The 25240-nt window shown below is 37.2% G+C and overlaps 1 protein-coding gene across 5 annotated transcripts in view; it reads right to left on the bottom strand.

Moving 5' to 3' along the window:
* SPATA5 (spermatogenesis associated 5) overlaps positions 1–25240 on the bottom strand; it is a 326635-nt gene that overhangs the window by 285443 nt on the left and 15952 nt on the right. For all 5 annotated transcript variants that reach the window (XM_010860264.1, XM_010860266.1, XM_010860267.1 and 2 more), the window contains exons 9-10: positions 23083–23338; positions 2541–2695 (exon numbers count right to left, since the gene is read on the bottom strand). In XM_010860264.1, coding sequence (XP_010858566.1) covers positions 2541–2695; positions 23083–23338 — 411 coding nt within the window. The remainder of the gene's footprint in view (positions 1–2540; positions 2696–23082; positions 23339–25240) is intronic.

A 25240-nucleotide genomic window follows, 5' to 3' on the forward strand; every position in this document is an offset into this window, starting at 1 on the left:
AACAGTGACCATGACTGTGCAAGTTTGGCTTTGGAGCTTCTTCTTGGTCCAACCACTGAGCTGGTCATTGCTGGCTGTCATATAAAATCTACTTTTCATTGCACGTCACAATCCAATTGAGAAATGGTTCATTGTTGTTGCTGCATAGAATAAAAGTAGACGACACTTCAAAACAACAATCTCTTTGACTTTCAGTCAACTCATGAGGCAACCACTTATCGAACTTTTTCACCTTTCCAATTTGCTTGAAATGCCAAACAACTGTAGAATGGACAATGTTGAGTTCTTTGGCAACTTCCTACATAGCTGTAAGAGGATCAGCTTTAATGGTGGTTCTCACTTGGTCATTGTCATTCCTGATGGCTGACCACTATGCTCCTCATTTTCAAGGCTCTTGTCTCCTTTGCAAATTTTCTTGAACCACTGCTGCACTGTACGTTCATTACCAATTCCTGGGCCAAATGCGCTGCTGATGGTTCGAGTTGCTTCTGCTATTTTACGACCCATATTGAGCTCGAATAAGAGAATTGCGGGAATTTGCTTTCTGTCTAACATCATTTCCATAGTCTAAAATAAATATGAATAAACAGCAAGTAATAACTCATTAGCAAAAAAAATAAAGCAAGAAATGTGCATTAAAATGATGTATAACATAACCACATTTAAAGAATGTATTCCAACATCAAACAGCAAAGTTCACCAATACAAAAACCGCAATTACTTTCGCATCAACCTGATAGCAGCTAGTCCGTGGGAATGTTCTTATCTCCAAGGAATGTTTCCCAGCCTGAATATAAAACATGTGTGTTCTATAAAAATCTAACAAGTTCCTGCTTCTCTTAGCCTTTGCTAACTACCATAAAATTTAGTGGCTCAAAACATTAATTATTTTTGACAATTCTGAGTGTTAACTGAGTGGTTTCTTCTGGTTGGGGCAAACTTCCATCGGGGTACAATAGTCTAGCAATGGCATCACATGTCTGATAACTGGGGATGACTAAAATGAGGGGATCTCGGCTGGAATGAGGATATTTCATCTTTTCTCCACAGAGTCTCTCATCCTCCAGGAAATTACTACAGATTTAAGAAAGTTAATGCAAGGTCAAAGATCAGCAAGTGAAGACAAGCCCTATGCACTTCCAAGCCTGCTTGTATTATGGCTGCTAATAGTCTACTGGCCAAAGCAAATTACACTACCAAGTGCAGATACAAGGACAGAAAACTTCACTCCCTAGTCTTCACAGCAGAAACTTCAGGGTGCAATATAAATGGGCAAACACAGTGATGGGAAGTGCGGTCATTTTTTGCAATCTACATTGTAAAATGCAGAAAGTCTCTGCTCCACATGGTCCATGGTGAAATAAGTTTAAATCATAGCCTGCTTTTGATACTTCAAACTAAATACACATTAACATATTATAGTACAGAAGACACTGCCAATGCTTGTTTCAGTATTTTCTTAAAATATTAGTACATTCAAAGAAAACTATAAGGCCATTTCCCCCTCAAATATCAGGCCCATATGTGTCATGAATAACATAACAGGTGGTTCATGCAATAAGAGGTAACTTCTATTGCCCTTATGGTGATGTGACTGAAAGTTTGCAGAAATGGTTAATGCTGAAGCATATGTAAAGAAATCCAAGGAAATATCAAGCATCATTAGTAGAAAGTATCATAATTAGAAGACATTTTTGTTGTTCTAAAATTAGCCTAGTTGACATTTTCTTATAAAAGTAAACATGGAATTAGTATACAACCCAGTAACTGTACTGTTGGGGATTTGTTCCAGAAAAATGAAAACTTATATTTATACAATACCTGCAGAAAAATGTTCACAGCAGCTTTATTCATCTAGCCCCAAACTGGAAACAACCCAGATATACTTCAACTGGTGAATGGTTAAACAAAGCACTGTACACATCTATTATGGAACAATACTCAGCACAAAAAAGGAACAAACTATTGATATATAACAACTTGAATGAATCTACAGGGAATTATACTAAGTGAAAAAAACTGATCCCAAGCAGCTGCACACTGTATAATTCCATTTATATAAGATTTGTGAAATGACAGAATTTTAGAAATGGATGCAGGAACAAGGTGGGTATGATTATGAAAGGCAAAGCAAGGGATCCTTGTGGTGGCAGAACTCCCCAGTATCTCGATTCTGGAGATAAACACACAAACCTTCACATGTAATAAATCTGCACAGAACTAAACACACACATACACATAAATGAGTAGAAGAAACACTGAGCAAATCTGAAAAAGATCGATGATTCTGTTAATATCCTGCTTAGGATATTGTACTATAGTTTGAAAGATGCTACCACTGAGGCAAACTGGGTAAAGGCTACACAGGAGTTCACTGAAGTATTTTTTAGAACTGTAATGAATCTACAATTATCTCCATAAAAATTTTGATTAAAAAATTTTTTTAAAGGTTAGCTTAGGAAGGTAGTTTCCCTGGGGTCTTAGTTTCTTTCACAGTTTAATTCAAACAGTGTGGCTAGCATGAGAGTCAAATGACTTACATTTGGGACATCGACTGCTACCTCCCTCATGGCACTGGGTCTGATGTCATTCATCCCCTGCAAGAAATCTTTCAGAGTAATCTTCACCAATCCAGCCATCTTGCTGTCAGGGAGGTTAGGCTGTCTCCTCAAGACTCTCCGCAAGGCATGAAGACCTGCAAAGAGGAAAGTAACACGAGCTTTATCTTCTACCTCATAAATACATACTGAACCACTACCAACAGAAACAACAACAAAATCCAAACCTCATACATATTATAATATTTAAATTTTGTGTGCTTGCATATAGCAGTGGAAGGGTGGAGAGGGAGGTGGAATAACGTGCAGGGATGAAGGCAAAAATCTAACTGCTTAGTTTTGGCAGTGAAAATATGACAAACTGATCTTGATAGATGTTTTACATACGTGAAATAAAATTTACAAAACACCACCCATAAAAAAGAACATAAAGTGTGTCAAAATAATTTGTTTGGAGAATTTCTTTGAAAAGAGTAAAATATTAAAACAGTAACATACTTTTTGCCCTGCCCCTTTTGCTAGTACATACAAATCAGAGTTACAGGTCTTGTAAGGTATCGGCAGAACATCTTGAAGGAAATGTTCAGCTGGCAGTTGGAAATGTGGTTTTGGAATTCAAGGGAGAATCCAACTTGAGAGTTATATGTATATATATGAAAAATTATAGGAGGAGAAGAGACCTATAAAAGGGAAGCTAGAGAGGGATCAGGATGAAAGAATGGTGGCTGAAGTTTCAATCTTAGGAAAATTGATCATTTGAGCAGCATAGAAAGAAATGATGGTATAAGACGAGAGAGAGAATAGGCAGAGATAGAGAGACAGTAAAATGCCACAAAGCTAAAAAATGATCAACTAAGTCAGAGTTAGAGAGACACAAAATAATTTTTAAAAGATCACCCTGACCTAAAAAGTTAAAGATATTACGTTGTTTTTGCTATTTGCTTGCAGTTAAAACACTGACAGAACTGAAAGCCCCAACTCATCCCCCCAAATCTAAGTTGCCAGATTTAAAGCCTTTTGATCTGTGATAAGAATCTCTAGTCTAGAGGGCAGCAAAGTCCCCCTGTGCTCTCTGCTTTAGGGTCTTTTGTAATGAAGTGCTATATTTATGTTCTAGTACAAATCAAGTTCCACTCTGAAGAATTTAAGTCTCAGAGACCTCTTGGAAATCCAGTCTGAATAACTGAACTTGCCCTGGGACACTAGCTAGCTCTATCATTTTTAATGTCTTCTGTCTAAAACGCTATGCCTCAGTGAATTTTGCCAAATTAAAATGATACCATAATAGTCATTTTACTTGCTTTAATTTATTTGAACTTTGAAACAGAAGCAATGGTGAAAGGAAGGCAAACATAAATCCCCTCCAACAAAAGTTTGGATATCTTTCCTTTTTACTAAAGAAAAACAGTGAATACTAGGACACCACTCAGAAAACAGATACATAATAATCTTTCCCAAGGAAACTATCATTGTGAGTCTAATATTCATGGAGGTCTTTGAGATAATAACTAGAAAAAAAGCTACAAAAGAGGAAATCAAAGATATTATGTAAAAAGATCACTATTTTCTAGGGAAATTTTCTTAGGCCATTCTCTGAAATCTAAAGTCTGTAAATCGCTTATTTAAGTCTATCTTATAAATGCCCATTTGGTTTTCTGCCTTCCAAAAACACTGAAAGGTAATTTATTTTTTTTTAATTAATTTATTTGGCTGCATCAGTCTTAGCTGCAGCACGCAGGATCTTTAGCATGTGGGATCTATTTCCCTGATCAGGGACTGAACTCAGGTCTCCTGCATTGGGAGTGCAGAGTCTTAGCCACTGGACCACAAGGGAAGTCCCTGAAAGATAATTCTTCTTTATGTCTCTCAAATTTCTACCTATCTTTCCAGCATTAACTGCCTCTCTTACAGACTATCTTTTCAAGGATGTTTGTACAGAGGAAGATAGAATGCCTCCCTCCAAAGCAAAGAGCAGATAAACTTACTGCCCATTACAAAAGATTCAGGTTCCCTAAGCTTAGGGTTCTACTCCTGTAATGCCACCTTATACAGACTCAGATGTCACCCAGTCTTCTTTGTGTCTCTCTGGGAAAAGTGAGTGAGGCTCTAGGAGCTGGTGCAAATTCTGCTGCTCTGGCTATTTCTGCTGCTATAAGTAACTGTCTATCCTTTGACTCTGACCCAGGATTACTGTGTCCTCTGCAAGAACTTATGATCCTAGTTAGCTTGCAAGTAGGATAAAATCTCAAACCCTTCACAGCTCTTGACATGAAAATAAAAGTTTACTTTAAACTAGGTTGTTTCACTGCCCAACAAACCTTTTAGTTAAACAGTGTAATAGCATAATAAACTAAATAAGTAAAACTTCAGTAATAATGCACTGGTTGTAAGGCAGCTGTGTGACCTAACGAACGTAAGCAGTGCTAAAAAAAAAAAAAAAAAAAATCTTATATGAATGGAAGTGATCAAAAGACCAAAAGAATTTAACACTTCATGTTTCAAATGGCTATCTGGTAATACTTGTCAATATTTCTAATTTAGATCAGACACCTTACTGATACTGATATACTAAAAACTGAAACAAAGGAAGTAGTCTAATAATGTTCCAAAATTTATGGCATGAAGCAAAAAATTTGACAACAGAAGAAATCAAAATTTTAATTTGAGAAAGGGATTTGGAAAAGACAGGAAGTTTATGGGATTTTTAATTGAAATACAGTTGCTTTATAATATTGTGTTAATTTCTGCTGTACAGCAAAGTGATTCAGTTATGCATATATATGTTCTTTTATTAAATATTCTTTTCCACTATGATTTATCATAGGACACTGAACACAGTTCTCTGTGCCATACAGTAGGACCTTGCTGCTTATCTATTCCATATATAAAAGCCTACATGTGCTAACCCCAAGCCCTCACTCCTTTCCTCCCCTAACTCCCTCCTCTGTGGCAACCACCAATCTGCTCTCCATGTCCATGATTCTGTTTCTGTTTCATAGACAGGTTCACCTGTGTCACATTTTAGATTCCACACGTTAAGTGATATTATATAGAATCTGTCTTTCTCTTTCTGACTTAACTTAGTATAATAATCTCTGGTTGCATCCATGTCGCTGAAAATTGCACTATTTCATTTTTTTGTATGGCTGAGTAGTATTCCACTCTACATATGTATCACATCTTCCTTATCCATTCATCTGTTGAAGGACGTTTAGGCTGTTGCCATGTCTTGGCAATTGTGAACAGTGCTGCTATGAACATAGTGGTACATGGGTATTGTTGAATTATAGCTCTGTCTGGATATAGTTCAAGATTGCTGGATCATATGATAAAGCTATTTTTAGTTTTCTGAGAAATGTCTATACTGTTTTCCAGTGGCTACACCAAATTACAAAGCAATATATGGTTTTTAAAAGCATACACAATATTATAATATAAATGTGTACTTTTAAAACAACAAAACCTCTACAAATTCAAATACAAACTACAGAACATAGAGCTGGGGAAAAACTTCACATCTACGAGGATAGCAAGGGAAAATTAGTAATTCCCAGAGGAGACAGAAAAGGCAAAAGAATAAAGCAGCTAGAGTTTAGGGAGGGTGTCACAAGGACGGCAGAATAGGGTGACTCTGACTCCTCTCCTCTCACAAGGATACCCAAATTACATCTATTTACAAAGCAACTATCTATGAGGACAACCTGAGGACTAACAGAAAAGATTTCTACAACTAAAGATAAAAAGAAGGAACTATGAGGCAGTAGGAGGGACAGATATGCAACATAGTTAATACCCATACACCTAGGAGGGTGACCCATAAACAGAAGAATCATCATAATTACAAAATTCTCCCCAAGGTGTGAGATGCCCAAGCCCCACACCAGGCTCCCCAGCCTGGGGATCCTGCACTAACTGAGAAGGGAAGACAAGCCCCAAGAACATCTGGCCAGCTGGGCTTCTCTACAGTAGAGTCAGAGGTTGTACAAAACAGAGACTCTGCTCTTAAAAGGGTTAGGTATGGGTCCAGTACAAAGGCAGTAATTTCAAATGAGCCTGAGTCAGATCTACTTGCTAATCTTGGAGAACCTTCTAGAAAGGTGGAAGGCAAATGGAATTTCTGCTGGAAACACAGATGCTGGCAGCAGTCATTTTTTAGGAGCTCATTTTATCATGAGGACAGTGGTGCTTGCCAGCACTACTGTGGAGTCCTTCCTCTAGCATATTAGTGCCAGGGACTTACCACCCACTAGTGGGCCAGCACCAGACCCTATCCTCCTGGGACGCCCAGTCACACCAGGATCCTGCCCTGCCTGTGAGCAGACCATCTCCAGTCCCAGAATATTCTGAGCTTCATAGCTAGCCAGTTTAGAACCCAACTGCACATACCAGCAGGCCAGCAGCTACTCATGAGAGAGGGACTATGGCTGGCAACCGATCTGGGGACAGCTCTGTCTCCTAGTATACCAGGAGCAGTCGGCCTCACCAAAATAGGGGGACCTGTGCAGCCCACATAGGGGTCACACCCTAAAGCATGTATTAATAGCTCTAGTAACTATAGGGGAGTATGCTGCTGGGCCCCACAGAACGTCACCTACAAAAGGCCACTTCTCCAAAATCACTCAATACAATTGACCTGTATTGTCAACTGTACTGACACACAGGAAAAACAAAACAAAAACAGCAAAATATGCAAAATGAGGAAACAGAGGAGTATGTTCCAAACAAAGGAATAAGACAAAACCTCAGAAACAGGACTAAACAAAGGGGAGATAAGCAATCTACTCAATAGGGAGTTAGGTAATAATCATAAAGATGCTCAATGAACTCAGGAACAGAATGGAGGAATAGTGAAAATTTTAACAGAGATAAAATATAATGAAAAGAACAGAGGCAAAGAACACAATGAATAATAATATCCAAAATAAATGGATATGGTTACAAACTTCTATTCCTCAAAGACACTATAAACAGAGGAATTATTTCTTTAAAAGCAACACCATAGAAAAATTGAATAGATATTTGACAGGCACGTCACGGGCTTCCCTGGTAGCTCAGCTGGTACAGAATCCACCTGCAATGCCAAAGACCCCAGCTTGATTCCTGGGTCAAGAAGATCCCCTGCAGAAGGGATATGCTACCCACTTCAGTATTCTTGGGTTTCCTTGGTGGCTCAGTCAGTAAAGAATTCGCCTGCAATGTGTGAGGCCTGGGTTTGATCCCTGGCTTGGGAAGATCCCCTAGAAGAGAGCATGGCAACCTACTCCAGTATTCTAGCCTGGAGAATCCCCATGGACAGAGGAGCCTGGAGGGCTACAGTCCATGGGGTGACAAAGAGTCAGACATGACTGAGCAACAAGCACAGCACAGCAGTAGGCATGTCACAACAGAGGATATCTAAATGGACAATACATATATAAAAAAGTGTTCAACACAGCATCAAAGAAATAAAACCACAATGAAATTCTGTTAAAAAAACCACCAAATGCTGGCAAGAATGAGAAGAAACTAGAATTTTCACACATTACTAGTGGAAGAGTAAATTGATGCAATCACTACAGAAAAGTTTTGACAGTATTTACTAACAAGAACATACACATATTCCATATCCCAGTAATTTCACCCTAGATATAATGCAACTAGAAATCTGTACATTTGCGCACCAAAAAACTATGTGCATGAATATTGATGGCATAATTATTCACAATACTTATACAATAAAATATAGCAATAAAAATGAACTAATGATACACAGAATAAAATGATGAAGCTCTCAAACCATAATGAGTGAAAGAAGATAGCACAAATCACGCTGAACTAATCTATGGTGTTAGAAGCCTTTTGGATTGAAGTGAGGAGTAGTAAATGGGAGAAAATTTGATATAAGTTCTAGGGTACTAATAATGCTTTATATCCAATTACCTACATAAATACACTCATGTGATTACATAAATGCATTCACTTTGGAAAATGCATAGATCTTACAGTTTATTCATTTTTCTATATATATTTCAGGAAGAAGTTTATTAAAAAATAGAATACTTAAAAAAGTAAAGTTAAAGGGAAAAAAACTATAAATAAAGACACTACAAAAAAGGGAGAAAAGAACTGGACTTGAGAGACAAGAGCATTCCCTATGTTAATTAATCTGCAAGTATTTTTAAAGAACAGTTCTCAATGAGCGAATCTCTATTCTGGACCTGTATTACTTGCCAATTCAGTACTATTCATATTAAAGCAAAACAAATCATAAAATATTATGTCATGAAGCCACTGAGAAGATATAGCCATTGACTACAAGTTACTCTTTCACAGTGTTCTTTTTCAATATTAACCCTACTTATATATTCAAAATATTCACTGAGAAACTCCTAGGCATATTTAACTTACCCAGCAATGTACTGAGCTCTTTCACGCAATAATACAAAAGCGCAAGAAGGCAGATAAACCTTTCACAGTGCTAACAGTCTAATAAAGAAGACATATTAAAAGAAGTTGTTATTATTATATGCCGTGCCAAGTACAATGACACAGAATAAAGTAGCACAAAAACATGTCAGGGACATCTAACTCAGCTTAGCAGCATTAGTGACAGTTTAGAGTTAGGTAATTCTCACAGAAATCATTCAGTAAATTCTTTAATTTCACAAATGAAGAGAGACTAAAACTGTGTACAAGCTCAAGTAATTAGACCTGAAAAATGAACTGATGAAAAACTGATAATATGGGAATTGAGGCCAAAGAGGCAGTGGAGTATTCAGATGATAGCATATATGAAGGCCTAGGGACAAGAATGAGCATAACGCTTTAGAGATTACATGGCCCTGAAGAACAATAAAAGACAAAATCTCTGTCCTTATAGAGTTCATTCTTAGAAAGAAAAAACATGTTCTAAATAAACCTAAATCCAACTCTGTTCATTTGCAGATATGTGAGAAAATAAAGGGCAGACTGTCAGAAAAGGAAAATTGAAAGATGGATTATAGATCTGCAAAACCTAACAGGGGATACTGGAAATTCTAGCCATAGGCCTTCAGATTCTTTCTCAATATGAAGTTCAATGTTTCTATACTCTATATAAAGGTACTGTATTTTATACAAATGCTATTCTTGAAAACAATATAAAGTTGAAACAGAATGTATATGAATTATATGTTAAGTGTATATCAGAGTTTGAAAAATTAAAAATTTCTGAAGCTATCATATTATTGCAACCAGTCTTCCATGGTCCTAGATCTGTCACCAGCTCAGGTGTCACTTTACATATAAAACTTTGTTCCTCTGGCCATCAGTTATCTCATTTATTACATGGAAAGAAAAAAATATATTTTCTCTAAATTATTTTTTTATCTTTAAAATTCTATGATGCTAAGCTTAAATTATTAGACATCACCATTCTTAAGGAAGCCATACTCAAATCTATGCTAAGTAATTAAAATTTGAAAAATACATATATTTTTATAAACTGGAAGTAAATAATTAACTACGGGAGCAAATGGACACATGTACATCATCAAGGAATATAGCTTAGGGCAAGCAATCTATGACAATTCCTTTCCTTACTAAGTTTAGTTGATTTTAAAAATATAAACAAAAACAGAAGCAATACTTCTATGTTCTTAAGAAACACAACTTTGAAACAAAAAACAGGTGTAGATAATTAAATGTGTCATTTTGTTTTCATTATTTTATGTTCTAATGATCTCAAAAGTTTTGAAATGGAAAACAAGATGCAAGGAAGAGGAAAAAAGGCAAAATGCCCCAAGCAAGCCTAATGCCAACACATTCTTTCCAGTAATATGACATGTTCTCTGTAAGACCCACATCACTCTCCAGATATAATCAGTTCTGGACAAGAGTAATTACTCTAAATTCATGCTCTTCAAAACCATATGCTCCATATTCAATCAACAAACATCTTGTGCCGAGCATATGGCATCCTACAATTTTACAATTTATGCTTGCTAAATAATGTTATTTTTTGAGACTGCAATTAAGTTCCTTCTTGAAAACTAAATTGATCACAGGAGTAATAATGTTTTTTAGAATTACTGTCTACCCTACAGACACTTAATTATATAAAGAAGCAACATGAAACACAGGCATCTGGATCTCAGATTTGAATTTTAAAAGTCATGTGTAAAACTTCTGAGTAGTATACTCAGGAATATGAAGTCTGAGAGCAACTGTAACAAAATCTTAAGTCTCTTTTTTTAAAATAAACTTTCCTCAAAATAGTAGAGCTCCAGTAAACGTTTTATCTGGAGTATTTATTCTCCCTCAACTCAGTATTAAATATAGACAAGGTGGTAAGTATCACTCGATATATCACTGGGAGAGTTCCATTTCTCACTTCTTATTCATAGAAAAGAAGTTAAACAGAATACTCTCAAAGAGGGTACTGTGGTTCTTGTGTTATTTATATTACAAATGATTGATATAACTTAAACTGATTGCAGAAGCCAAGTCTATTCTGAATCCCCTATCACTTTTAAAAGTTGCTCTTAAAATAATGGCACTATGAAAAGCACCCTGGTCTCAAGACCCAAATTATGGGCCAAGACTTCACTAACTGCTTGAGCTTTGACTGGTCACATAGTCTGTCCTCATCTGTGAAATTAGGGAATGTACTAAATGATTCTGGATAAAGTCTTCTAGTTTTACATAAAACATCAGAATTAATTCACTTCACCAGTCCCAGGTTTTAACAAACTTTCCTAAAAATACAGCTTTTAGTTTCAAATTCTCGATGTCAAATTATTTACTCACTGGCTTACCAACCCTATTAAAATGTAGAGTTTTTTAAAAAAGGACAATTGATTAGAGCACAGTTTGTATGCCGACAAAGGCTGAAGATCTATGGCTTGGTGGACTAGGGCAAGGCCCATGGAAGAGAGGAACTTAAGAAAATAATGAAGGGATAGAGCCAGGTCTGACTGTGACTTGAGAAAAGGGGGCAGAAAGGGCGGGCAACCCAGCTACATTTATCTCTTTTTTGGAAGGTACAAAAACTCTAAATAACACATCATTAAAACTGAAAAAAAATTCCCAATCACTGTCCCTTTTCCCTCAACTTTCAATCACCCCTCAATTTATTGCAATCTAGTAGCGAGCCACAGGACCCCACTCTCTTCTAAGGACCTCATGACCTTCCAGGTACTAAGCACTTGATATCCCTGTGGTCTCTATACTGCTGCTGGCTTCACTATTTACTTCCTGGGTGATCTTGGTGAAGTTCTGTAACTAAATTTCTGAACTAAGTTTCTTCACCTATACAATGAAGATAAACATATAAAGGATGCTGTAAGAAATTATTAACAAGTGTTAAGGCACTTCAAACAATGGCTGACACACTAAATACTCAACTGGTGGTAACTAATAATATATTATTTCTAATTACTTTCTCCCTGGAATCTACCCTCATTTTAGTCACCACTTTTTTGGGTTCTCTTCCCCCTCTCTTGCCATTCTTCAGTCTCCTACCACTTTTCCCAACAATTCAACCTCTGAGTGGTGATCTGTCCCCAGGATCCCTTCTTTCCTCATTAGCATGTTAAAACCCCCTGATCATTCACAAATACAACACAAATGTATTATAATCTCACCTGTCACACTGCTGCACTTCCCTGTGCACCCTGAGCTCTATGCTGCTGCTGCGGCTAAGTTGCTTCAGTCGTGTCCGTCCGACTCTGTGCGACCCCATAGATGGCAGCCCACCAGGCTCCCCTGTCCCTGGGATTCTCCAGGCAAGAACACTGGAGTGGGTTGCCATGCCCTTCTCCAATACATGAAAGTGAAAAGTGCAAGTGAAGTTGCTCAGTCGTGTCTGACTCTTCACGACCCCATGGACTGCAGCCCACCAGGCTCCTCCGTCCATGGGATTTTCCAGGCAAGAGTACTGAAGTGGGGTGCCACTGCCTTCTCCAGTGAGCTCTATGAGGAGAGTCCAATTCTCTCTTACTTGCTGAGGTAGCCTCGGCACCCAGTGCAGTGCCTGACTCAAGAAATGAATGAATGAATAAACTTTGCTCATTCTAAGTGATTTCATTCATTTCAATGGCTTCAGTCATCATCTAACTGTTAAGAACTTGCTGACCCACGTATCCAACCAAAACTCTCATCTCCAAAACCTGCAATTTAAAGTCCTGAAGCTAAGACAATGTGAAGAATAAAAAGTGATAGAAGGTGGAGGACAGAGTGTGGAGGACAGAGTGGGCAGGAAGAAAAATCTCTACAGTCCAGACAAGAGTAATCAAAACAGTTATGATGTTTAAAAAAATCTTTTAAAGTTGAAACTCTGAATAAATCTTGAAAAAGAGCTAACTGGGTTTGATAAAGAGTAACAAAAAAAGCAGTCAAGAATAACTCTTAGAAATAACTTCCATTTAGAAAGACTGATTTTATTTTCGCAATTGTTTTAATTAGAAAGAAAACCTTTCCTCAAGTTTTCTACTTTTATAGCCTTGGCAAGGCAACTCAGAAAATTTTCCATTAGTGAAGTAAATGGTATATATCACTTAGAGCTTAACCAGAATTTAAACTACCACCTGTTTTCCTAAAACAAACCATTCAACTCCAGTCATTTCAAATGAACAGCAAACGTAATACTAAGATACCCAAATCACTGACCAAAAAAAATTCCACTTCTTATATAATATCCATAATATTTATGCAGTAGGAAAAATTCCAACATCACAAATATAACTATCACTATATTTCAGAGTTATAAACCAGAGGGGAAAATTCAATGCAATATGAAATATTATACCACATAATTACTGCCTATTTATCCAGTTACAGTAATAAGTAAAGATAGGCTCCCTTATAAAATGCTAATTAGAGTGACAATCGTGATTCATACATCAATTTTATTTTTTTGCTCTACCGCAGGCCTACAGTGGACTCACTTGTGAGACGAAGTGGGGATGGGAGGGAAGAGATTGTGACTCTGATTGTGTTTGACAGGAGAGCTCTCACATTCAGCAAGAACATCTGTCAGGGAGGCACCCCTCCCCACCCCCAAAAGCCATATCTAAGTCTAGTCTGCATATTTCTATTGATGGGCAAGACTTTAACTGATCCAGATTCAGTAAAAATCAGTACTCTAGAAGAGAATGGAATGTGCTATATTTCCCTGAGATTTCTTGTACTAGAGTAACAAATACTTCATAAAATCAAGAATACTGTCAAAATTCAAATAAACATCTACCAGAGAAATGCATAAATACACACAAAACATTTTTTTTCCAAAAACAGAAAGTGACACCTACCAAGAGCCTCTATAAACCACGAACACTGCTGTCAGGCTATACTTCTAAACCTTGTAAGAACTCTTTAGAAAAATGTTATCCCTATTTAGCAGGTGAGAGAACAGTTCAAGAGGTTAATGGCTTGCCCAATGACTCAGCTGATAGGAGGTAGTGTTAGTATTTGAAACTAGAGCTTACCATGGCTTTCCTTGAAGCCCCACTATTTCTCTGCAATTTATTTAAAAATACAGAATTTTTACAGTATCAATATTTTAATTCTAACTTAGAAAATTACATTAGCAGAATTCAAAAAAATGGTGGAAAATGTTAGAAAAAGAACCTTTCTTAAGAGCTGGACTGGATGGAGAAGATCCTCCATAAATTCCTATTAAAACAAGCAAGTGAAGGGTGGGAGGATTAACAGCTATAAATATCTCAGAACTCCACCACAAGACAGATAAAATTTTCCATTTCAAAAAAAAGTTATGTTATAGTAATTTAGATTCAGTATTTTTACTAGACCTACGTAAGTGTAATAATGACAAAACCATTGTTTAAATAAGAGTTTTAGCTCTTCCTGTTCTGTGATGGTATCTTATCAAGGCCCAAGCATTTGGTATGAATATGTTGAAATGATGTGTAATCAACAAGGATGCTAAAGATAAATTCTTAGAGATGTGAAGCGAATGCTTCCTTCCACTGTAAACAAAATGACTGAGTCCATTTCTTGAAGAAATCAAGCTCTATTTATATTCACTCTCCTGAAATGGCACAGGCAGCCTTAGAAGGATAAGTTTATAATAAATCCCTGCATTTGGAAAACATTGTTGCTAAGCATCCTCTAACATTCAACAGAGTTTATATAATTCATGTCTCTGCTGCATAATTAACATCTCATGTTTTCTAAAAAAGCATGGTATGCTTATCTATGCTGTTAATTTAAAATATTATAAATTTTGAGGGAATTAATAAAAGGCTATGCAACTAATTAATTAGAAAGGCAGCCTAATCCCAGGACAGATACAAACATAGACATTAAATGTCAAGATGTGTCAGAGTTGAGCTTTTAAAACAGCTTGTCTGCTTGAGATAAAACGTTTCAAAATGCAGCTGCTCTTTGCTTAAAAAGGTGAACTACAAAACATTAGGCTTTTGGACAAGTCACCACTTATCAAACCACACTCTAGCTCAAAAATTAATTATACGGAAAATATAACATTTGAAAATCAGTTTCACACCCAGCATTCAACATCAAACACTGTATCTGCTCAGATAAAACAAGATACAAGTGTTGAAAGCAACACTACAGTAGTATTTCCAACTTTCTTATTCATTACAGACACAGTTTAAAAATATGGATAATATTCAATAACACTAGAATAGAAGAGCAGAAAAGCTGAGAGTATACACACTGCAAAAGATGCAGTATCACTCTCACAAACTCTGGAACAGACTGCAAATCTTCTGTCCTCTGGAAAACCATGCACAAACATATATACTACAAGGATTTTGACCTTTTGTATTAATAAACCACAAATAATAACCTTATGATTACCAAAGCAATCAGGAACATAGTTCACTTCAGTTTTATTAATTCTGAATCACTTCAATGTATGCAATGACTAGATACCCATGCATCACTTTTGTTAAAAACAGCAGAGTTTCCCCAACTAAGAGGCCAGCTCAGAAAAAAGGAAAACCATCAGGCAGGCAACACACAAAAAACGCAAAGAACATGTATGTCCGAAAGGCATAAACAAGCAGATGTTCTAGGAAAAACACGTCTATATTCTTCTTTGTATTCTTCATTGTTAACCCTCAATTATTTCCTTAATTGTGGCTTTCTAGCTTTCAGAATTATTTTCATTTTACCTGTTACTTTAAATTAATTTGTATTGGAGTACAGCCGCTTTACAATGTTGTTTTAGTTTCTGCCGTAGAACAAACTGAATCAGCTATATGTATACATATATCCCCTCTTTTTTGTTATTTCCTTCCCATTTAGATCACTGAAGAGAATTCAGTAGAGTTCCCTGTGATATACAGCAGGTTCTCATTAGTTATCTGCTTTATACATAGTAGTCTGTACATGTCAATCTCAATTTTCTGATTCATTCCACCTCCTCTCCCCTCTTGTTATCCACACATTTGTTTCTCTACATCTGTGTCTCTATTTCTGCTTTGCAGATAAGTTCATCTGTATTACTGTTCTAGACTCCACATATAAGTGAAATTACAGGATATTTGTCTTTCTCTTTCTGATTGACTTCACTCTATATGACAGGCTCTAGGTCCATCCATGTCTCCGCAAAAGGCACAGTTTCATTCCTTTTTATGGCTGAGTAATATTCCATTGTATATATGTACTGTATCTTTTTATCCATTCTCTTTTGATGGACTTCTGGCTGTTTCCATGTCCTGGCTATTGTAAATAGTGCTGCAATGAACATTAGGATGCATGTATCTTTTGAATTATGGTTTTCTCTGGGTATATACCCAGGAATATAGATCAATGGAAGAGGATAGAAAGCCCAGAGATAAACAGACGCACCTACAGTCACCTAATCTGTGATAAACAAGGCAAGAATACACAATGAAGAAAAAGACACCTCTACAAGTGGTGCTGGAAAAGCTGAACAGCTACATGTAGAAGAATGAAATTAGAACATTCTCAGACACCATACACAAAAATAAAGTCAAAACAGATTAAAACCTAAAATGTAAGGCCAGACACTACAAACTTCTTAGAGGAAAACAAGTAGAACACCCTGTGACATAAATAGCAGCAAGATCTTTTTTGACTCACCTCCTAGAGTAAAACAAAAACAAACAGAACCTAATTAAAAGCAAAGGAAACCATAAACAAGACAAAAACTCTCAAATGAGAGAAAATATTTGCAAATGAAGCAACTGACAAAAGATTAATCTCCAAAATATATGAATAGCTCATGCAGTTCAGTATCAAAAACCAAAAACCCAATCAAAAAATTGGTCAAAGACCTAAACAGACATTTCTCCAAAGACATAGAGAGACAGCTCAACACCACTAATTATTAGAGAAATGCACATCAAAACTACAATGAGGTATCACCTCACACTGGTCAGAGTGGCCATCATCAAAAAAATCTATGAATAGAATTATTTTGCACTTTAAAGTTTTATTCAAAACCATTATACACACCTGCAAAACAAACCTGAATACTCATCTTCTAGAAGAAATGACATAGTGGTTCAGGACAGTAGATCACTATCACAAAAAAAACTCTAGGAAGAAACTCAACACTATCAGTCAGAGTCAAAATTATATAACCTAAACTTAATGCAGTTATTTAAATCCGTTACAGAGGAACTCCAAAAATCAGAGAGATGGGTGGGCCTTGATCAGTGGTTCTCAAAGTATAGCCCTTGGGATAGCAGCACTGGTATCAGCTGTAACCTGAGAGAAATGCAAATTCTTGTACCTGACCTGGACCTATTAAACAAGTAGGATGCAGCCCAGGTTTGTGTCCTAATAAGCTCTTCAACTAATTCTCATATACAAGTTTAACACAGGAGAAACACTGGCCTAATAATACAAATTCTTGTTCACAAGCAAGTACAAGACTGGCTACTTCAAATCACTTGGGAAATATTACAAACACTGATTCTAGTTCCCCACTTTCTTTATTCAATCAAGTATGGAAAGGGAGCATGTATGTCAACCTAAGGCATGATAAGGTTTAAGCAACAATGACCTATGTCGGTGGCTCTCAAAGTGTGGTCCCCAGACCGAAAGCGTCAGCAGCAGTTGAAACATGTTAGGAATTCACAGGCACCAGCCCAGACCTACTGAAACTGAAATTCTGGGAAAAGTGCACAGCCAGCCATCTTAGTAAACTGTAGTTTATTAAGTTCTCCAAGTGATTCTGATGCATGATAAAGTTTAAGAACCTCAACTCCAAGTGATCTGTCCGGAACTGAGAACATGTGAAATGAATGAATTCTGCAGAAGAGAATATATAATAGAGGAAGAATTAACTTGTTTACTGATGAATACATCTCCTGGATCTGGATTTTCCGTCCTCACGAATTTGGAGGTTAAGGTGTCTTACTTCCTACACACGCCAGTGGGAATTCTGAAGCTGTCCACTTAAACACAACCCAACTGGTGAACAATGAAAATGCCTCCTAAAAAGCATTGGTTTTAACCAAGATGTAGTTAAATCCACAGTCAGAACTATACCTGAGAAATCTTGTCAGTGGGAAACCCAAAATTGACTGGAACTATACAAAAAACAGCAGTAGTTATTTAAGGGGGCTTCCCTGATGACGCAATGGTAAAGAATCCATCTGCCAATTCCGGAGACACCAGAGACGCGGGTTTGATCCCTGGGTCAGGAAGATCCCCTGGAGGAGGAAATGGCAACCCACTCCAGTATCCTTGCCTGGAAAATCCCATGGACAAAGGAGCCTGGAGAACTACAGTCCACAGGGCTACAAGAGTCAGACACGACTGAGCACACATTTAAAGCACCACAAGACACTTCCTTGTCTGTCTACTGCTACCTATGATGGTAGCAATAATCACCTGGAGTTGTTCCTTTAGCATAGAGCAGGGATTTTTGAAGGCGCCAGAGGTCAAGAAGAGACGAAACTCACCAGGAGTTTAAAGACAAAACTGAACTCAATTCTGAGATTAATAAATGTTTTTATTACCCTACCAAGAGGAGTAGTAGGGGCTTCCCTAATAGCTCGTCTGATAAAGAATCCACCTGCAATGCAGGAGACCCCAATTTGATCTTCCCAACTTAGGGAAGATCCCTGGAGAAGGGGCAGGCTAGCCACTCCAGTAATTATGGGCTTCCCTGATGGCTCAGCTGGTAAAGAATCCACCTGCAATGCAGGAGACCTCAATTTGATTTCTGGGTTGGAAAGATCCCCTGGAGAAGGGATAGGTTACCCACACACCAGTATCCATGGGCTTCCCTGGTGGCTCAGCTGGCAAAGACTCTGCCTGCAATGCAGGAGACCTAGATTCCATCCCTGGGTTGGGAAGATCCCCTGGAGAAGGGAACAGTTACCCACGCCAGTATTCTGGCCTGGAGAATTTCACAGACTGTACAGTCCCTGGGGTCGCAAAGAGTCAGACATGACTGAGCGACTTCCACAAGAGGTGTAGAGCGGTAACTATGTCTCATTATGTCTCCTGGTTTTCACATACACTTCCCAAATACTTATTGGGCATCTATTTTGTACTAGAAATCATTAATATTGCCTCTAAATATTAAGATTTTACCATGATTCTTTTTGTAAAAAATCATGATTCTAACTTTGTAATTCTAAGCTCAATGTAATAATTGTGACCGCTTCTACCTGTCCAAGGACACTTACTATAGTAAAATAAAAGAGAGGGCCACCAGTTCAAACTTTTCTAGGCAGTCATTTAAAAAGACTAAGAGCCATTCAATTTTTACCCTAATAACTTCTCTAAATTTGCATTTACTTAGGAGGAAACATTAAATGTTCAATTCTTTTTACTTAGAACTAGGAGAATCAGATCAGATCAGATTAGTCGCTCAGTCGTGTCCGACTCTGCGACCCCATGAATCGCAGCACGCCAGGCCTCCCTGTCCATCACCAACTCCCGGAGTTCACTCAGACTCACGTCCATCGAGTCAGTGATGCCATCCAGCCATCTCATCCTCTGTCGTCCCCTTCTCCTCCTGCCCCCAATCCCTCCCAGCATCAGAGTCTTTGCCAATGACTCAACTCTTCGCATGAGGTGGCCAAAGTACTGGAGTTTCAGCTTTAGCATCATTCCTTCCAAAGAAATCCCAGGGCTGATCTCCTTCAGAATGGACTGGTTGGATCTCCTTGTTGTCCAAGGGACTCTCAAGAGTCTTATCCAACACCACAGTTCAAAAGCATCAATTCTTTGGCGCTCAGCCTTCTTCACAGGAGAATACATAATCAAATTTACTATATGGCTAAGTTTTTTCTTCCTATGCTCAATGCACATATTAGGGATGCCCTTGATAAGTAAGATATGCCCATTCTATAGCATTTGGACCATAATTCTACTATTTTTAATGCATACAGAGTTTGAGTTGTTTTATCTTCCCTTCTGAGTCATACTATTAACCAAATGTATAATTTACTCAAATCCTTAGTCAGAAACTATAAAACTGTTTCAATGAGAAAAGGCAGTTGACTTCACAATCTGTATTAGTCTGCTTTGTAGCATTATTTCTAAGGACAGTGCAGGAAAAATTCCTGACTAACCAGTTAAATTCAGGCAAACAAGTATAAAAGAGATGACATTGAAGCATGGAAAGGCCAGGTATATGCAAGTAGCTCATGAGGTCAGGCCAGGTTTACTGTGTAACTTGGGTATTTCCAGGTTATTACCCATTTATTACCCGAACTTATTTAAGTTCATTCTACCCTTCCTATCTTTCCTCCCTCCCTCTTTTTCCATTTCTTTCTTGTTCTCTTATATCTGGGGAATGTCATATGTACAAGGGTACTTAGATATCATCTACCATAACTCCATTAATTTACAAATGGAAAAAAACTAAGGTTCAGATAAGGTAAAGAACTTGCCCAAGACCACAAGTCTGAGCTTAAAGGTATTTTCTACTAAAAATCCATTTTCTACTATAACTCCCCACCCTGCTGCCTCTTTAGGAATATCCCTTGCAAAACTTCTAGGACACTGTTCTTAAGCTTTATTCTCTACATAAAATTAGAGAACAACATTATGTAATACAACACAGGCTAGTATTTAAGACAGTATACAGAAACCACATTATTTTCCCTACTGGACACTTTAGCTCTGAGACTAAATCATTTTTAAAATTACGTTCTCAAAATCTGATGTATTGCTAGATTAGGGGAAACAGAAGGTAAGTTTAAATACCTGATGATTTGAAATCATTAAGTCATATTAACAGCAGTTAATATTTATTTACTGCTTGTATATGCCATGTACATACATCCTTTTTATGTGTACATATCTTCAAATAAGCATTCTCTCCCTACCCTACCTTCTGACCCTTTCACAACTTTTTCAATTAAATGTAACACAGCAGTAGAAATTAAGTTTTCTTGCCATCTTCCTAAAGTTCTTGGCGGGGGGCGGGGGGCGGGGTTTATATTTATATCTAGTATGTGACTAAAAAGTAGATGATCCTATTTACATCTGGTTTGTGAGTTACCATATTACTTTTCCCTAGTTTTGAGCATGTATCTCACTGTACTGTTGTTGTTGTTTAGTCACTAAGTCATGTCTGACTCTGCAACCCCCTGGACTGCAACCCACCAGGCTCCTCTGTCCATGGCAAGAATAGTGGAGTGGGGTTGCCATTTCCTTCTCCAGGGGATCTACTAGACCCAGGGATTCAACCCACGTCTCTAGCATTGGCAGGAGGATTCTTTACCGCTGAGCCATCAGGGAAGCTCTATCTCACTGTATAGTTCTTTACAGATCTTTTTCCTTCATCAGATTGTATGTCTCTAGACAGCATGAATCCCAGAACCTTCTAGAATGCATGAAATCTATTAGAAAGTTGAAAAAGGATGCTGAAGAATGAATCCTTGCCTAGATAAGCAAGTACAAAGTAATGCTTAAAGAGTAATCCAGACTTTTCATTGTCACCTAATGGAATGAAGGAAGCAAAGTAAACCACTAATATTTCTGTTTCTTGATCAGCAGGGAATTCATTTTCATGATCAAACTCATCAATGCTATGAAGAACAAGAAACTAGGCAGAAAGGGACTCTGTCCAAGACCATAAAGTACCAGCAGAATGTTCATATTTACCTTGTCATCTGCATAACCTATAGTCCTCCCTAGTTGTGTGTCCTCTAAAATGGAAATTGTGAAAGTGACCAAATAGAGTGAATTAAAACTTATTTTTTCTACAAAGAATTAATATATCCAAATTATCTCTTCCAAATATCTTTTCTATTCTTCCTTCTCAAAACTGTTTCCCTGCACACCTACGTCAGATTATAAAGATCAAATGACTAATAAAAGAGTCCAGAACCTAGTAAATTTGATTAACTATGAATCAAAGCTTTGCAAATAAAAGTTACCATATTTCTGTACCAAAACTGTAAAAAAAAAACCAAAAAACTAAATTCCCAATTCAAGAATTCAATTTCTTTCATGACCTACAAGGGTTAAACTTTATTTAAAGCACCTTATGAAGATACTGGATAGGTCACACACTGGAACAGAATGCCACAAATGAAAAAAGATTCCTCCAAAATATAAAAGGACTTAGAAACATATGTCCATACTAGAGGAAAAAATAAATTTAAGGAACCTAAAATTACTGGCAAACTAGAAATGCTATGAGGTATACACCCAGTCTTAGAAGAAAGATATCTTTTCTAGGAAAGATGCCTCTTCTAGAAATAAATACTCTCAGAACAACAAAATCAAAAGATTATTCGACATTTTCAGTAAAGTCTTACCTGCCTGATCTTTGCGACCCCATGGACTGTAGCCTATAAGGCTCCTCCATCCATAGGATTTTCCAGGCAAGAGTGCTGGAGTGGATTGCCATTTCCTTCTCCAAGGGATCTTCCTGACCCAGGAATCGAACCCAGGTCTCCCGCATTGCAGGCAGACGCTTTACCGTCTGAGCCACCAGGGAAGCCCATCAAATACTTTAATAGGCTATAAAAGCTGCTCTGATCTGATTACATTTTCCATGGCTAAAATTACCCTGAAAAAAAAGGTCTTAAGAGCTTCCAAAGCAACTACAGTTATGCTGTGGTTAAAGTCAGAGTCAACTGATTAATAACAGCCTTTATACAGGTTCAAACTGAAACATCACTGTCACATTATTTTGAGGTATAGAATTCTTAGGTTTCACTAAGTACTTTTTTAGCACTTCAACAAATACAAAGCTGCCCTGTAAGAAAAATTTTCATTCTCCAGCAAGCACTTCTCCCTATTTTCTAATAGAACAATATCAATAACACTTTCACCATCAATATCGCCATTAATGCATTGAGTTATGTGTGTGTGTGTCTGTGTGTATCTGTGTACTTAGGAAGAAAGATATGTAACAGTGGTTATTTTTAGGAAGAAGGATTCAGAGTGTTTTGTTTTGTTTTGTTTACAGTTTCCTGAATTACCTGAATTTTTTAAAACATATATATTTTTATGATTAGAAAAAAATTAGCTGCCTCCAATAGGAAAGTAATTAGATATAAATTATCAGCTTGTAAAGAAACCAGAGTTATTAAATCCATCAGTACAGACTCACTATAGCAATCACTCTCACCTGCTTCATTACACAAGGCTTTCAAGTCTGCTCCAACATATCCATGAGCACTATTTGCCAGCTGTAGCAGTTCAGCTTCTGTGAGTAAATGCGGTACCCTTCGAAGCAGTTTCTGGAGGATATCCAGCCTGTCTTGAGCATTTGGAACTCCAATCTCAATCTCTTTATCAAACCGTCCGGGTCTTCGGAGTGCAGCATCCAAAGCATGAGGGCGATTTGTGGCCCCAAGGACCAACACTTGTCCTTCGCTTCCTTCCTAACAAAATAAAATAAAAATATATTACATATTCTTGTGAAATTTAAAAAAAAATGCACTTGTTATACAGACAAGGATAGATCTAACTGTTCATGCTAAAGTCCTATCCCTTTTTTCTCAAATTTCATCATTCATCCCACATTTCCCAAAGCTCAGTCTAAATACCCCTTCACTTAGAAAGTTTCCAATACTTAACTCTCCATCTATTGTAAGTGACGTCTCTCCCACTTCTGGCATCTTAACTACACAATTCTCAGGACTAACAATCTATATAACATTTATACTCTATACCATATAGTTTTAACTGTTTTAAGTTGTTCTTTTCCCCCACTTGAAATTAAGATTATGACTCACAGTCATTAAAATTATGATCTACATGTGCTTCAAACAGAACAAGGCCCTATTACACAGCTGTCTAAGAAATCTTCATACATATGGACTGTTTCTTTTTTGTTTTGATAAATCTTCACATTCCTGAAACACACACAATATAACCAACACCCAAGTATCAGATACCCTTGAATACATATGGATTTTTACCCTGAGGATAAAACTTGGAACAATATGATCACAATAAGCCATCTGTAGAAATTATCCAACATTCTATTCAGATGACCTGACCTAAGTGCAATCTCACAGAGACAAGTTTAACTGAAATGTAATTTGAAGTAAGAAAACTTAAACCTAATCAATTAAACTGGATGTGCCAACAGAAAATGCATGGACTACAATGAATCTACGAATTATGACTTTAGAAGACAAAAATATAGGCCCTTAAACATTTCCAGGCCAAAACATTAGTGTCACATGCTTGCTCCCAGTCCTGCCCAAAGGCAAGAACATCAGTTCACAGCAGGCCTATCCCAGTGGCAGAGAAAGAGATAGCAATGACATAGTAATTAAGATCCTCCAACACAGAGCCTTCTATCAGATTTCTACTTACCAAAAAACTACTAATTATAACATAGCTCTCCACATGTATTTTTAAGGATGAAAAGAGTGTTGTTTATAAACAAAGCATTTGGTCAGCTTAACAATTGTATCTCTTATAAATGGACAAACTGGTGTCCCACTTTATGTATCAGTCTCTTGAGAGTATTATTATGGACCTATCCTCAGAGCCCCACTAATAAACTCTCCAATAAACTAACAACACTGACTCCTCCAGCTCTGTAGTGTGTGCCTGCTGTGTGCTCAGTTGTGTCTGACTCTTTGTGACCTCATGGACTGCAGCCTGCCAGGCTCCTCTGTACACAGGATTTTTCTTCTGTGTCTCTTGCATTGCAGGCAGATTCATTACCTACTGAGCCTCTGGGGAAGCCTCCCAAGCTCTGTAAGCGGAGGTCCAAACCTGGGACACTATAATCACACCCAGGTTCTTCCCTAAGACTGAGAACCAGGTGGTCATCCAGACTGCCGTAAGCAACAACCCTTCTCTTAGGTTATTCTTGAAATTGTAGCACAGGTAAGCAAGTAACAGAAATAATAACCAAAAGTTTGTTATTTTCATATGTTCAGTTTCTATCAATAGGCAGTAAAACCAAGAGGCTCCAACTCTCTAGTTTTTTAATGTGCAAAAGGATGTGGGACTCCATGATTTCTAAAATTTCTTTAGGCTCTAATATATTAAGATTCTAAAAACTGAGTTCTTTACAATCTTGTGTAAGAAGTGTATTCTGATAAATGCCTGCCAGGAGTCTGAATTTTTTCTTCATTTCTCTTCCCTATTAGTTCTACTGATCTTCCTTTCATAATCAGCACATAGTTCTTATTAATATAAGATTGCATGCACTATATACAAAGAATTTGGTAACATGAGTAAACTTTTTTTTAAATGTTGTACCTTTCCCATGATTCTCACTTTGCCCTTTCACTTGCAAAACTTATTTTTTTTTTTTTTTT

The sequence above is a fragment of the Bison bison genome, unplaced genomic scaffold (assembly GCF_000754665.1).
Source record: "Bison bison bison isolate TAMUID 2011002044 unplaced genomic scaffold, Bison_UMD1.0 scf7180017864465, whole genome shotgun sequence".
In the NCBI taxonomy this organism is placed as follows: domain Eukaryota; kingdom Metazoa; phylum Chordata; class Mammalia; order Artiodactyla; family Bovidae; genus Bison; species Bison bison.